Source organism: Rutilus rutilus (assembly GCF_951802725.1).
Source record: "Rutilus rutilus genome assembly, chromosome: 23".
NCBI lineage: Eukaryota > Metazoa > Chordata > Actinopteri > Cypriniformes > Leuciscidae > Rutilus > Rutilus rutilus.
In genome coordinates this window covers 11,430,419-11,445,290 of record NC_140233.1, presented here as the reverse complement: position 1 = coordinate 11,445,290, position 14,872 = coordinate 11,430,419, and the positions used below count along the sequence as shown (strand labels likewise).

Below are 14,872 nucleotides of genomic sequence, written 5' to 3'. Positions count from 1 at the left end.
TATACAATGATTTTCTTCTGAATTTTTTTGCAGCATATTAAAATTATTTCTTTTCTAACTTTAGTTAGTTTGTAATGTTGCTGTTTGATTATATTGTGGCATCACTAACCCTAAAATTGACACAAACCCCACCCCTGGGAACACGCAGTCCATGTTGAGAAGAGGAAGAGTTGTTGCAGTAGAGCACATCTGTGAGTCTGCTCAAGCTGTCGCATCCGTCTTTTCACATGCAATACAGTATACGTAACACAAATGCAATAGCATATCTCTCTGTAGGCATCTAACAACAGTTCCCACACAAGCGATCTTAATAGATTATCATGACAGAATATGCTAATCAAAGACTTGAAGATAGTTAAATCCACATCAGCAACATAAATTTATCAACTAACCATTCAGAAATGTCCTGTTGCATTCTACATGTTGACACTTCTTGAGTCTGTCCATCATTGTCCGACTCCAGTTTAAACATAAGACCGTTTCTGACATTTTAGTGCTTGTCTGCAAGAGGTAATCGGAACTTTATACCACCCCTTTAAATATCAAAAAATTAGTTTTTACTGTATTTTTTATCAAGTAAATGCAGCCTTGCTGAGCATAAGAGACTTATTTCAAAAACATTTAAAAAAATCTTACTGACCCCAAACCTTTCAACAGTAGTGCATAATTGTGACTTAGCCACTTGACATTGAACAACTTCTGATTGTTTATCAGTTATTGTGTCTTGACATTTGTCAAAAGGAAAATAACCTCTCAAATGATGCAACAGAACATTTTATTGAGCTCATATGTGACGGTTAGAGATATGTCCTGAAAGATAGAGTGTCCCAGATAGTAATATAATTGTGTAGATTGTGTGGTAGACCGCTAGGATGCACTTGTCTTGTGTCACAGTGAGTGACTGGCCAACTTTGGATGTCTTTTTAGATTCTCCTCCAGGGCCAGATTCTTCTGAGGTTCCCTCTCCTTGTGTCTACAAAAACAACATACAGATTTACTGTTATTAAAGCAATATGTACCAACATGCTTGTTCGCAAGCCAATGAACAAGGCGAAGATCTGCCCATACGCCTCCAAATTAATTAGCTACAATTGGTTCATTTGGATACAGTTGTTGTACTTGGAGGCCAAGATGAGATACTCCAAAAAGTTGTTGTCATAACAGAATTCGGCAAATGATTTGAGATGTGTACCGACTGAGTCTCATTTTGAGGATGTGGATCCTGAACTTGGCTTCAGAGCAGTAGGCGAGTCGTCCTCGTCCTCAGCGGTCAAGGTGAGCTGGCTCTTCTGCAACTCCTCTTCCTCCTGAACAAAGAAGTTTGAGATGATTTCAATTCACTAAGAAGTGTATTCTGGCCCGCTTAACCAGAAAGAACTGTGAACAGTGTTTCCATCCCTTTAAGTGGCGATTAATCTATTCAATCATTCAAATTCAGCCAATCAGATTAAAACGGCTAGCTAGCTGCTTTATGTTTGTATGCAATTATGAATTTATGCAGTATTTTAAGAAGGTGCTAAATCTTCTTGACTGAACTAGCTTGCCTTTTTGATTCTGCTCTGGCTACGGCTGGTTTTGTTATCAAGCAGCTGTTTAATCTCAGTCAGACAGGCTTCTGGTTGTCCCATTCGGGCCTGGAAAGGAGCCAACAGGTCCAGCTCTTTCTCTTCCTGCCGCTGCTTCTTTTCCTGAGGAACGAAAGGAACCAGAGGTAGGTGGTAGTTTGGATCAGTGCGATGAATGTGGTTGACCGTTTAGCTAATGTGCTTGACCGTATTCACCTTTTCTTCCATGTGCCGACGGGCCATCTCGTTCCTCATAGTGTTGTATATAGAGATCAGCAGATCAGTATTACTTTCCTCCTTTTTTCTCGAAGCAAGAATGGACTTTACCTGAAACACACACGCTAACGTCAATATGATCGGCTAAACAAAAACATTTGTTGTGGTGCTTGTGAACTGTAATACCGCTTTTTCCGAATCTCTGATCTGAAGTTCAACGTTCTCCTCGTCTTTCATCGCTTCCACAAGCATTTCATACAGCTGCAAGTTCGCATAACGATCCACCTGAACATGCAAAAAGAAACAAGCCGTAAACACAAAGACAATAAAATATGAACCATAATATTGATATTGACAGTCTTTCCATTTGCTGCGAAAATGCTGTGACATGACAAAATCACAGCAAATCAGAACATATGTTATGCTTAAAAAGACAGTTCCAGCCTGATCACAAGAGAAAATGTAAGTATTTTACGAAGTTCGCACAAATTCATATACTTGGATTCGTAGAAAAGCATACTATTTGTAATAAACGACACCCCTAAAACTAACCCTCAGTGACGAAATAGCTGGTCATATGAAAACATACAAACAAGATCGTATTTACGAGATCGTACATATAATTGGATTCACAGAAAAGAGTACTATTTGTAATAAACCACACCCCTAAATCTAACTCTCAGTGATAGGTCGTACGAAAACGTATAAACGAGATCATACAAAACCAGATTGTATGAATTAGATCATATGAATTCGCCACCAGTTTGTCACCAGCCAGCGTAAAATAGTTAAGATTTGTCATGAGACTGTATTGGACAGTTCACCCAAATTTACTCTTTTTTTTACTTTTTCTTCAATGAACAAAGATTTCTATACAATTCAGTTATTTAGAGTCAGATTTGGGCCAGTGAGATTTTACTGTGGGTGGAGTTATACATTGCGACTTGACAGAAATAGAAATGTCTTGTCGCTTTTCCATTTTCTACGTAACCGTTTTCTATTCGTTTCTCATTACGATTTTAGTCTCATATCGCTATGACTTACTCTCGTAATTTTAACTTTATTCTCATAAAATATTACCACTTTATTTTTGTAACGTTTTGATTTTATTCTCAAAACTCTGACTTTATCATAAAAAGGCCTATTGAGGTTTTTCTCAAAGCATTGTCTTTGTTTCTTGTATGTTTTGTATGATCTTTAAGGTGCCAATAAAACACTGTTGTTTTACTTTGATCATGCAACTGACAAAAGTAATTCTTTATGCGTGACATCAGACCTGAGAGCCAGAAACCATCTGTGGAGTAAAAGCTTGTGCTTTCTGCGAGTCTGCCGGTTCTTTGGGTTTCGTGAAGTTGAGCCAAGTTGGGATGATCCCGCCGTCCTCTAGATGATAGGTCACCTGGATCTGTCTGTCAGACATCATAAAGACCCGTTCAGCCACATCTTTACTTGCCGGCTTAGAAGGATCTCTGTGGAACCGTTCCTCCACCCTCTGTTGGAGACCCCAAACAAAATGTCCATGACCATTTTTGTTTATTGTTAGCAAGGCCACTAGAAGCAAAATATGTAGCTTTTCATATACTGTTGGTTAATGTTATACCAGCAAGATAATATAAGGTTAAACTGCTTAAAGATTAAAAGTCAGGCCTGTTTGTTGAGAGAGCATTACCCTTAGAGGCCGTTGTTCAAAAGCCTCTCCAGCCCAAATCACTTTGGCTTGCTTTCCATAAACAACATGTCGATAAAAGAGGAAGTCAGTCCGATCTTCAAAGGTTTCTGTCATTTCGAAAGGCTTCTCGATTCTTCTGGCTAGACCGTCAGTGCGAGTATGACTATAAAAGTCCATCTGACGCTCCGTCTCGGGAACTAAAGTGACGTACCTGTGGCCTAAACAAAATGAAACGTTTAAAATGCCAGGCTTGTTTTATTGTGAACTGATGTTTCAACTTATTTGGTTACCAAACCCACATAGGAAAAAATGCAATGAGATTTCATTTAAATTGAAAACAAACAAGTTTTCTAATTAATCACATTTTTGTTGAGCAGTACCCCCAACCCCAAGAGCCCTGACACAATTTGAGCAAAACTGGTATTATTGAAGTTGACGAGTCATTAGTAATGTAACGAGTCATGCTTACTGACATCAGTAATATATAGAAAATGTATGTTAGATTACATCTGAGAGCATCCCTTCTTCCAGGCCTGAAATGCTCAGATGTCACATTGCTGTCTGTGTGAAGTTCTCTCTCGTCAAGACAGTCACTTCGGTGACTGAACCATTCCTTAATGGTGCTGGGTTGTGTGCCTGATTAAAAAAAAAAGAGTGTCAACACACAAGCTAAATGCTAAAATAACATGCAAATAAATAAATAAATAATATTTATTCAGAATATTTTAATATGCATAATATTTATTTATGAAAGTGACAAAGTGAGAATGTATACTTAACTTGTCAACACACAGGTTAAAGGCTAAATGAACATGCTTAAAAATAATTATATTTTGAATTATTGTTAATTATATTTAAATTATAATTATTAATAAAAAAAATTATTTAGGCATTCTTTTTATTTTGGGTGAACTATGCCTTTAACATGATGTTTCTGTTCATTTAAATGTACATGATCAACATGACGAGATATGTTGAAAACAAAAACATCTGCAAATGTCTTACAATCAAGGTCTTTATAAATGGTGAGTTTGGTCACAAGACCATCTTTCAGAAGGTAAGGGGCAAACTTCTCCAGCTTGGCTTTCCTGTACTGGACAACCTTCATACCGCCTGGAAAACGCATTTCCATATCTATAAAGATACAAAATAAAAACAGAACATTGATGACTAATTCACCTTAAGAGATAGTGGATAAGGGATGGAAGGCTATGTGTAAGAGTGAGAATTTGACCTGGGGCTGAAATATCTATTTTAGTCACCCAAGATGGAGGCATTTCAAACACTTTCAGCTTATCCATTTCCTCCTTGAGAAGAAAAAAGAATAGGTGGTTACATCTGATGTAATAGATTCTTAGCAGGTTTAGTGTGGAATGGGCCCTTCAACAGTTCAAAAGGGATAGTTCCCCCAAAAATGAAAATCTGTCATCATTTACTTCTTTAGACTATGGAAGTCAATGGTGCATAACAACTGTTTGGTTATAAATATTCTTCAAAATATCTTCATTTGAGTTCAACAGAACAAAGAAATGTATACAGGTTTGGAACAACATGAGGGTAAGTAAATGACAGATTTTCATTTCTGGGTGAACTATCTCTTTAAATCAATAATGGGATCAAAACTAAATGAAAAATTAGAAATAAAGAACAGTTTTTCTGTACTTCTTCCTCATCTTCTGACTCTTGGAGTGTCTTTGGCTCAGAAATGTTTGACATAGATTGGCTAGTTAGGCCACACAGCATATACTCCCACTTTGATAGATCGCCCATGTCAAAGGTCATCTCCTGCAGAGACAAACAGACCCAGTGAACTTTCCAATGCTTGTCATCCTCACATTAATATCACATCCACACTAAGAGACACTGACCCTACAACCGAAAGCGCAGTCTTGCTTGTTGACCCAGTAGTTTTGATGGTTCCAGACGCTCTCTATGCCCAGAAAGTTCTCATTGGTGGTGGAGTAGCTCTTGCCTGTCAGAGGGTCAATGAAGAAGTTCTCAGGTTCCTCCCGGTTCCCTGAGAGCACCAGAACCCAGCTGTGAACTCTCAAGCCCAGAAGAGGGTCGGGTGGTGGACGTTCTTTCTCCTGTTTAAAAGGAACCAGTGAAAAATGCAAAACAGAAACTACTGAATTTCACTGAAACATTCTCTGTCCAACCTTCTGAAGTCTCTCAGCTTCCAGTTGCTCCTTCAGTGCAGCTTCTTTAGCTGCTGTGTGTCGTTTCTCCTCTTGAAGCTTTTCAAAGTTGCTGTGCAAGTTGCGTGAGGGTTTCACAGAGTATTTCCTCACTGTCTTCTCCGGTTCCTCTGTTTTCCCCTGAGCAGATCATACAAAATAATCCATCCATGACATGAATTCATCCAGTTTAGGTTTTCAGAAGTAACTGATTTCAATACGACCGCTCAAGGGAATTGGTGTTAAAGCTGTGGTCATCAACAAATGGTCTACAACCTCTAAGGTACCTGTGGACATACTTCAGAGAGCCTGCTCAAACTACACTGTAAACATTTTTACTTAAAAAAAATGTTTTATTAGAAATTGATGGTAAATTACATTAAGTAACTGCAAGTAACATTAAAGGTGCAGTAATTTCTAAGAAACGCTGTTGAAAGTCTTTATTTTTCGCAAAGCCTTATTTTGCTTAGCTTCAGCTATGATAAAGAGACATCCCCCCTTGCATTGCAGTTTCCTGCATTTCGGGGTTTGAGCAATGAAGGGTTTTTGGGATTGATTTCAAATATCAGTGTTTCTCTTTAAATAAAACGTGCAATTTTGAAGTAGGAAGACTAAAATGGTACTTCCTTGATTTATTGACAACTTAAAGGGATAGTTCACTTTGAAATTAATTTTTGATATGTTTTAGCTTACCTCAAGGGCATCCAAGATGTAGGTGTCTTTGTTTCCGCAGTAGTTTCAATTTTGATATTTTTAGGTCAAACCGTTCTTGTCTGTCAGTCTTATAATGCAGGTCTATGGTCACTGTCTCAAAACACAAGCACAGAGTCCAAATTAAAACAATTCCCCACGTCCAAATGAAACAATTCCCCATCATAAGTACACATTGATGGCCTAAGACACGAAACGAGCGGTTTGTGTGAGAAAACGAACAGTATTTATATCGTTGTTATCTCTTGAAAACAGCACACGTCCAAATGATCTGACGGCGCGGGCGGGTATAGATATATACATAGATGTCGCCTTGGCTACTGCAGTTCATTGGAACGAAACCGTAGCCAAGCGACATCTAGTGTATATATCTATACCCGCCCGCGCCGTCAGTTCATTTGGACGTGTGCTGTTTTCAAGAGATAACAACGATATAAATACTGTTCGTTTTCTCACACAAACCGCTCGTTTCGTGTCTTAGGCCATCAATGTGTACTTATGATGGGGAATTGTTTCATTTGGACGTGGGGAATTGTTTTAATTTGGACTCTGTGCTTGTGTTTTGAGACAGTGACCATAGACCTGCATTATAAGACTGACAGACAAGAACGGTTTGACCTAAAAATATCAAAATTGAAACTACTGCGGAAACAAAGACACCTACATCTTGGATGCCCTTGAGGTAAGCTAAAACATATCAAAAATTAATTTCAAAGTGAACTATCCCTTTAATTTTAGAAAACTGAAAATTACCGTGTAATTTTTGTGAAAATACATAAAAAGATGTGGAAATACAAAAATACATAAACGGAGCAATTCCAATAGGGTGCTCGGGCCCTAAATATTACCTTTAATCCCTTAATTTAAAAAAAAGCTAAAGGTTGCATTGTCCTACCATATTAAAATAAGTACGTAACAAGTAATATTAAGTAAAGTAAAATCAAGTAATGTACAAATATATGGTCATTTTATATCAATAGATTATGAAACTAACTAGGCCTACATGAATAAATGTATGATAATTTATGATTTTCTATTAACATAATTTATCATTTATATATATAACTTATTACAATTTTGCAATTTAAGCATCAGAAAGCATGTAAATACATTAATATGGACCATTTGCATGTCACAGGTCAGGCTTAAAATCAATTCTCAATTTTATTTAATTTCCTGCTCTCTATCAGTGTTATTTATTTTAGTATCATTGAGATGTTATTATATGTTTTATTAATATTTTGTATACATTTTTTATATTTTCCATTTTCATTTTAAAGTTTTAGTAATTTTGTTGGTTTTGTCATTTTGAAGTTTTTTTTTATATATAGTGTTTTTATTTGATTTGATTTTTAGTTATTTAGTACATCAAGTTAAAATAAAATAAAATGATAAATGTTGCATTGGCAACTAGCTGAAAAAATGAGTTATTTTATTTTATTTCAGTTTAGGTTTTAGTTTCTGCTCTGTATATCTATCCGCCAAGGGGCCTGAAAGAGGTTGAAAACCCATTTTAAAGTCATCGTCACATATAAACGATCAGACAAACTGACTGAGTGATGAGTTGTTTAAATGTACATGCCATAAAACTGCTTGTGATCTAGTGTATGGTTTTAACTCCGTACTTACTTGGATTTGAATCTGCAGTAAGGGACATTCTTGCCGTGACTGATCGAGCAGACACATCTCTTTAGTAGCGTACCCACTGACGCAGTAAGCGTTGTATCCTGCGCCCAACAACAGGCTACACAGCACACTGGAGAAATCAAAACACGTGCCTCTCTGAGTCTGCAGAACCCAGGTGGGCGATGACAGCTGCTTGGGCTAAATAGAACAGAAATGAAATAAAAAACATGTTTTCGAGTCCAAAAGGCGAAAACAACCCTCATAAGTCAAGTTAGATCAAGCTAAACGCAATTAATAGGGAAACAGTCGGAAATTCTCACAAGTTCAAATGGTGGATCCAAGAGCTCCAACGAGAGAAAATCAGACACAAAACTGGCACATCCCTCCCAGTTGTACAGCTCAGGATACGGCAGCAGTGTGCTTCGCAAAGTGGTGCTTACAAATTTCTGTTGATGTACAGTGAAATAAGAAAACATCATGAAAACAAAAGAGTATTTAAGTCATTTGTGGTAATGTTGCCATGTCTGGAAAGCGTATTCGCTGTACGCACCTGAACGCCGCACTCATTTACAGGGCACAGAAGAAGCGCTTTGTTATCAGGATATAAAAGAGCATACTGCTGACGGAAGTTTTCAGCCATCGCAAGCATGAGCTTCTCCTGTGAGGAGTTCTCCTTATATGAGGATGGACATTTGGAAAGGTCCACTTGAGGTCTTGGCTTTGCTCTGAAACAGTAAAGAACAAAGACCAATGAATAGAAAGATGTTTCATTGTTGTTTTACTCTTAAAATTATGAGTATCACTTGCATGTAACGTATATCATCATCTCCTAACAAGGCCACATATTAAGGTCTGGGTAGATTAGATGGTAAGCAAACAATCAGTTTTCGTAATCAGTGCTGGATGCTGGAGAAATGGAATAAAGACCTGAGTGACTTTGACATTTTTATGGCAAGGCGACTGGGTCAAAGTATCTCTGAAAAGGCAAGGCTTGTGGGTTGCTCCAGGTCAGTAGTGGTGAGTATTTACCAACAGAGGTCTGAGGAGGGACAAACCACAAACCGGCGATAGGGTGTTGGGCGCCCAAGGCTCATCCATGCATAAGGGCAACGAAGGCTATCCCGCCAGGTCTACTGTGGAATACAGTCACACTAAATTTTAATAGCGGTTATGGGAAGGATGTGTCACAACACACAGTGCATCACACCCTGCTGCGTATGGGGCTGAGTAGCTGCAGACCAATCAGAGTGCCTATGATGACCCCTGTCCACCGTCAAAAGTGCCGACAATAGAGAGTCAGAACTGGACTGTGCAGCAGTGGAAGAAGGTCACCTGGTCCTATGAGTCCCGTTTCTTTTTACATCACGTGGATGGCCGTACATGTGCGCCGTTTACCTGGGGAAGTGATGTCACCAGGATGCACTGTGGGACGAGGACAAGCCGGTGGAGAAGTGATGCTCTGGGAAATGTTCTGCTGGGATACCTTGGGTCCAGCCATTCATGTGGATGTGAAACCTAAACATTGTTCATGACAATGGTGTTCTCTGATGGAAGTGGCCTCTTGCAGTGGCCACAGCAGACATTGTTCAAGAATGGTTTGAGGAACTTGATAAAAAGTTTAAGGTGTTTTGTATTTTAGTACATCAAAAATGAAAACGAGAAATGTTGGCAACTGGCTGAAATAAAATAAGTGCAAGGTTGGTATGTTTTAAAAAATATATATATTTAATTTGAGTTAACGGTTATTTTATTTCAAGAAGCAAAAATGTTTTTATGGTTTCAGATTTAGTTAGCTATAATAACCCTGACCTGGACCTTTTCTTGACCAGCTTCATGACATTCTTCCTTATAAGGTTAATGCAGTCCACTATAGATTGAGGCCGTGGTAGGTGGGTTTTAACATCAACTTACTCTATACACTAATGTACTCTATAGTTTTGTAAAAGTAAAACATTGGAGGTGTTTGACCTTGGTCTACTACCCCACATGCATGACTCGATAATATACCACCCTTGTTTGTGGCTAATGATTAAGGCCGTTGTAAACATCCACCGTGTTCCTGTGGGAGGAACTCCTATGGAGAAACACGGCACATTGCTTTAACAAGAGTTTACCACATGTTTTTGAACTTTAGTAACCTCACATGTGTGTAACTGTGGGGGTTATTCGTATGTTGGACAGCCTGCTCTTTAATTCTCGAACACCCTCTTCATCATCTACTGCTATTATAGTAGCGTCCTCTTCACAATCTTCCTCCGGTAACACCTCCATCTAAAACAAGTCATAAAGTTAACGTTACACATACTGAGAGAAGTTATACAAACAACTTCTAAACGAAAAATGTATATTCGTTATTTTACAGTTAATGTGGATAGCAGTATACTTACAGTTAAATTAATCTCTTCCCCGTTCGTTCCTAAATTATTTTTTCAAAGCGAAGATTAAACAGCAGTGTAACGTAAAGACATGCTGCTTGTTTACGTCGCGCAATTTGGTTTCCATAGCGAGGGTTCGCTGACGTTATAATCCAGGGACAGATGTTCTTGCATTTTATAATATTAATTTTAAAATGTTATATTTCTAAATATAAGAAAGAATGATAATAAAACAGAATAACATTTTTTTTTATCTTTAAAACATATTATTCATACAATAAAACAACTTACTAAAGATCCTGCTGCATTTAAAAACAATTTCGCTGTCTTCTTTTTATTTAATTTTTTGTATGTGTCGTCTGTTTTTAAGCCCCATGTTTTATTATTGTACTGTCAGATTAAAAAAAAAAATATATATATAAAAAATGAAGACAAAATGGGGAAAAAATAGGGGAAAAATGGGGGGAAGGGGGGGTGGGGGGTTGAGAGGGGGGGTTGTTGTCATTGAAATATATCCTTGTAATGTAATCATCACACACAGTAGGGGCACACGGTCCGGTGACCTCACGTTCTGATACACTCACCGCCCCCTCGCGACGAACGCATTAATATATAGCGCTGGAGTGAGAGTCAGCCAGAAGAACACAGACACAAACACAATGGGATATTCGCCTTCCTTCCGATGCATTGCATTTCTTCTGATTGCACTGCACCAGACCTCTGGATTCTGGTTATTTAACGTTATCTTCCCTCCGACAGCCAAACCTCGCGTCGTAAACAATAGCACTCCTCCTCTTATCATAGGTAAGCGATCTTACATTCACAGTTTGGACATTTAAATTGAGGGATTTTGTTTACAATTAGCCTATACAAGTATACAATTGTGCCTACATAAGACAACCTAGACAAGATAACAGAGTGACCTCACTTTTAGACAAGTTCAAATTCATATATTGTGGAGTTTGTTGTAAGGTCCATCTTTGGTAACAAAATATGTGAAATAATAAAAAATAATAATACTTTTTTTACCCCTTTGAAACAGTACCTGGAAATTTGGGTAATCGCCTGGAGGCCAAAATAGACAAGCCCACACTGGTGCACTGGATGTGTTACAAGAAAACCGAGGACTGGTTTCCTCTCTGGATGGACCTGAACATGTTCATGCCCATTGGAATTGATTGCTGGATTGATAATATAAGGTAACCGACTATGAGAACAAACTTTAACAAGAAATCTTTTGTAACATTATAGTTTACTGTCACTTTTGAAAACTTTAATGAAGACATTTTTAATAAAGAAAATCTTACTGACCCCAAACTTTTGAGTGTAGTGTTTGTGTATATATATATATATGCTTAAAATGTAGTATCACTTAATATTTACACTGCTTGTTTAGTGCACAAATGAACAAAGCAACCCTTTCTAGGTACCTCTGATTTATTGACCACTTTCTTTCCTAATCATCCTCAGTTCTGTATTTCAGGTCATTGACCTTATGTCTATTGCTTTTGGACGGTTCACAAAGGCTGATGTCATAAGGACAGGCCAATGTATCATAATCAATATTAGTAGCAAATCTACTGTCCTAACTATTTTTATTATCAGAAGCTGTGATATATTTGAACTAAAGCCTCCCTGCTTTTGCAACCTTTTAGGAATACATTTAAAATACAACTTCTTGTTTTGCTTTGGCTCGAACTCGATGTGAATTTAACAGCTGCATCTTTTTGCGCAGAATTGTGTACAACAGGACAAGTCGCAAGACATCGAACGCACCCGGGGTGGAGGTCAGGGTCCCTGGATTTGGACAGACGCACCCTATAGAGTTTCTTGACATAAACAAGCTGACTGGTGAGTGGAACACTAAGTAATTGGACCTCTTACATCACAACATCCTCATTTTCATCTTGATGGTCTTTTTATTTTATAGGTTACCTTCATACCATGGTTCAACAGTTGGTCAGCTTTGGATATGTGCGAAATGAGACTGTCCGTGGTGCTCCGTATGACTGGAGAATCGCTCCAAGTAAGTTAAATCACAATCATTTCACCATAGCACAAAACAAATAGTTGACGGTAGCCTCTATGTCAGGACTATTCAACTGTAGAGCTCCAACTTAAATCAAATATACACAAACAAGCAAGTCAAGGTCTTCAGGATTACATGAACATGACAGGCGGGTGCGTTTGTTTAGGCTTTGAGTCAAACTGTGTAGGACAGTTGAAGAATCCTATTCTACATAATTGACATTGTATACACTACAGTAATAAATAAATAAATAATATATATACACATACAATAAAATAACAATAATTATTATTATAATAATTGATAATGTTACACATTTTGGAGGAACCAGATTCTTATCAACCACACAGAAACTACTTAGAAACCACCCCAAACACCCTGGCAACGCCATAGCAACACCCTGGCAACCATTCGCACTGTACTTTCATTCTTTGTCCCAATAACAATCTGTGAACGTTTATGTTTGGTACCACATAGATGAGCAGGAGGAGTATTTTTCACGTCTGAAAGGCTTGGTGGAAGAGATGCATGATGAGTACAAGCAGCCAGTCTACCTTCTGGGCCATAGCATGGGCAACAACTACATCCTGTACTTCCTCAACCAGCAGACTCAGGACTGGAAAGACCATTACATTAAGGGCTTCATCTCTCTGGGAGCACCCTGGGCAGGCGCTGTGAAGCCCCTCCGAGTCTTAGCATCAGGTACAGTAATTTATTTAATTAGTTTATTTGATTTATTATTTAAAGCACCCTTGCTGAATTACACATTACAACATTTTTCATTTAAATAATTCACGCTCAAGGCACACGCAAAAAAAAAAAGGGATGAGGCCAGGTTGAGTAAGTTAGCAGTGTGTTGAAACTCATGGTATGGTAATATTTCCAAAACACACTCGAAGTGGTCGACCAATCACAGCACACTAGTCCAGTCGACCAATCAGAGCACATTGGACTTTTCAGAAGGAGGGGCTTCATAGAAGCAGGAACTAAACAGAGTGTTACTGATAGACTGGGAAGAGATGTCAGATATGTGAAAAATAATGTTTTTTTTAACATCTAGTAGAGCGCAAAACCAAAATTAAGACATAATATGGACTCTTTAAATGAGTTTTGGTCTTTATTTTATGCCTTTATTAGGTGAAAATGATGGCATACCCTTCGTGTCCAATATAAAAATCCGCGAAGAACAACGGATGACGACCACAAACCCGTGGATGATCCCTTCTGAAGAGGCTTGGCCCAAAGACCACACCTTCATCTCCACCCCCTTTTTCAACTACACCAATCAGGACTACCGGAAGTTCTTTAAAGACATTGACTTTGAGGATGGCTGGTACATGTGGGAGGACACCAGAAACCTCACAGCCGGCCTGCCCACACCTGGAGTCGAGGTCTACTGCTTCTACGGGGTGGGACTCCCTACTCCCATGACCTACGTGTACGACGAGCAGTTTCCAAACGCCGACCCCGTAGATATCCTTTACGATGACGGCGATGACACCGTCGACAGCCGCAGCATGAGTCTCTGTAAGCGGTGGATAGGGAAGCAGGAACAGGCCGTGCATGTGACAGAGTTCAGAGGCATGGCTCATTTGGACATGGTCTTTAATCACAAGGTGCTGACGGCAATCCAGAGAATTCTGGAGGGAAAGTACCATGAGGAAAAGCATGTCAGCTTTGAACAGCCTCCTTCTCTTAGTTTTGTGTGACGTATTCACAACTGCATTATAAGTGCACTGCGACACTGGTATCATGTATAAAGGTATTGCTGGATTCACGCCATGTTGTAATTACCGTAATCACGAGATGGCAACCCGTGATGTTCTCAGAATTATGCATTTATATGGCAACACTCTCAACACCAAAATGAATCCGCAACAGTCACTTGATACAAGTTGTAATTACGAGTTCTACAAGGACGTGTTTTTTTTGAGTGAGTCGGAAACTCATAATTACAGGAATTCCGACATGGCGTGAACACACCGTATGTCTTAATGATCTATTTGTATTGGTTTATAATATATTAATAGGCATGATATAGTCATTTTTTTTCTTTGTTACAGTCTAGAACTGTATTTGTATTATAAAGAATGTATCAAATGTATTTAATCTGTACATTAAAGATTGCAGACACCATAGCTCTTAAAGTATAAAATGTACTGGATGTTTATGTAGCATAGCATAACTTAAACTGTCTATGCAACTGTAATATGTTAATCACAGTTCATATCTAAAAATGATGATATTTTTTAGGCTGTGATATTGTTAAACTACTAGTTAAACTGCTGCTTACTATAACTATAAAAACATGTTTAACCATATTATTGGTCCTTGTTATTTGTACATCTGTCTGTACACTGCACTGATAATATTTGTTGAACTCTGTAACCTTTGAACTGGTTTAGAAGTTCTAAGTCTGATAAACATCAACTTTTTTTGCAAACAAATTAAAATATGTTAGACAAAGGTTCAGAGTTCACGCAGAAACGGGCAGGCATTTTGCC

The 14,872-nt window shown here is 38.2% G+C and overlaps 2 protein-coding genes across 2 annotated transcripts; one reads left to right on the top strand and one right to left on the bottom strand.

Moving 5' to 3' along the window:
* Positions 1 to 756: 756 nt before the first annotated feature.
* ccdc135 (coiled-coil domain containing 135) lies at positions 757 to 10,460 on the bottom strand. Its single transcript, XM_084396593.1, has 18 exons — positions 10,352 to 10,460; positions 10,108 to 10,235; positions 8,515 to 8,689; positions 8,285 to 8,410; positions 7,968 to 8,162; positions 5,610 to 5,768; positions 5,319 to 5,537; positions 5,113 to 5,235; positions 4,685 to 4,757; positions 4,456 to 4,584; positions 3,958 to 4,086; positions 3,451 to 3,668; positions 3,058 to 3,273; positions 1,968 to 2,066; positions 1,782 to 1,892; positions 1,545 to 1,688; positions 1,193 to 1,307; positions 757 to 973 (listed from the first exon to the last, which is right to left on the bottom strand). Exons 2-17 carry the CDS (start codon positions 10,233 to 10,235, stop codon positions 1,203 to 1,205), a joined length of 2,349 nt encoding a protein of 782 aa, XP_084252719.1. The 5' UTR covers positions 10,352 to 10,460; the 3' UTR covers positions 757 to 973; positions 1,193 to 1,202.
* Positions 10,461 to 10,872: 412 nt separating this feature from the next.
* lcat (lecithin-cholesterol acyltransferase) lies at positions 10,873 to 14,688 on the top strand. The gene is made up of 6 exons (XM_084396596.1): positions 10,873 to 11,143; positions 11,382 to 11,538; positions 12,075 to 12,190; positions 12,270 to 12,365; positions 12,846 to 13,070; positions 13,506 to 14,688. Exons 1-6 carry the CDS (start codon positions 10,999 to 11,001, stop codon positions 14,075 to 14,077), a joined length of 1,311 nt encoding a protein of 436 aa, XP_084252722.1. The 5' UTR covers positions 10,873 to 10,998; the 3' UTR covers positions 14,078 to 14,688.
* Positions 14,689 to 14,872: the final 184 nt, after the last annotated feature.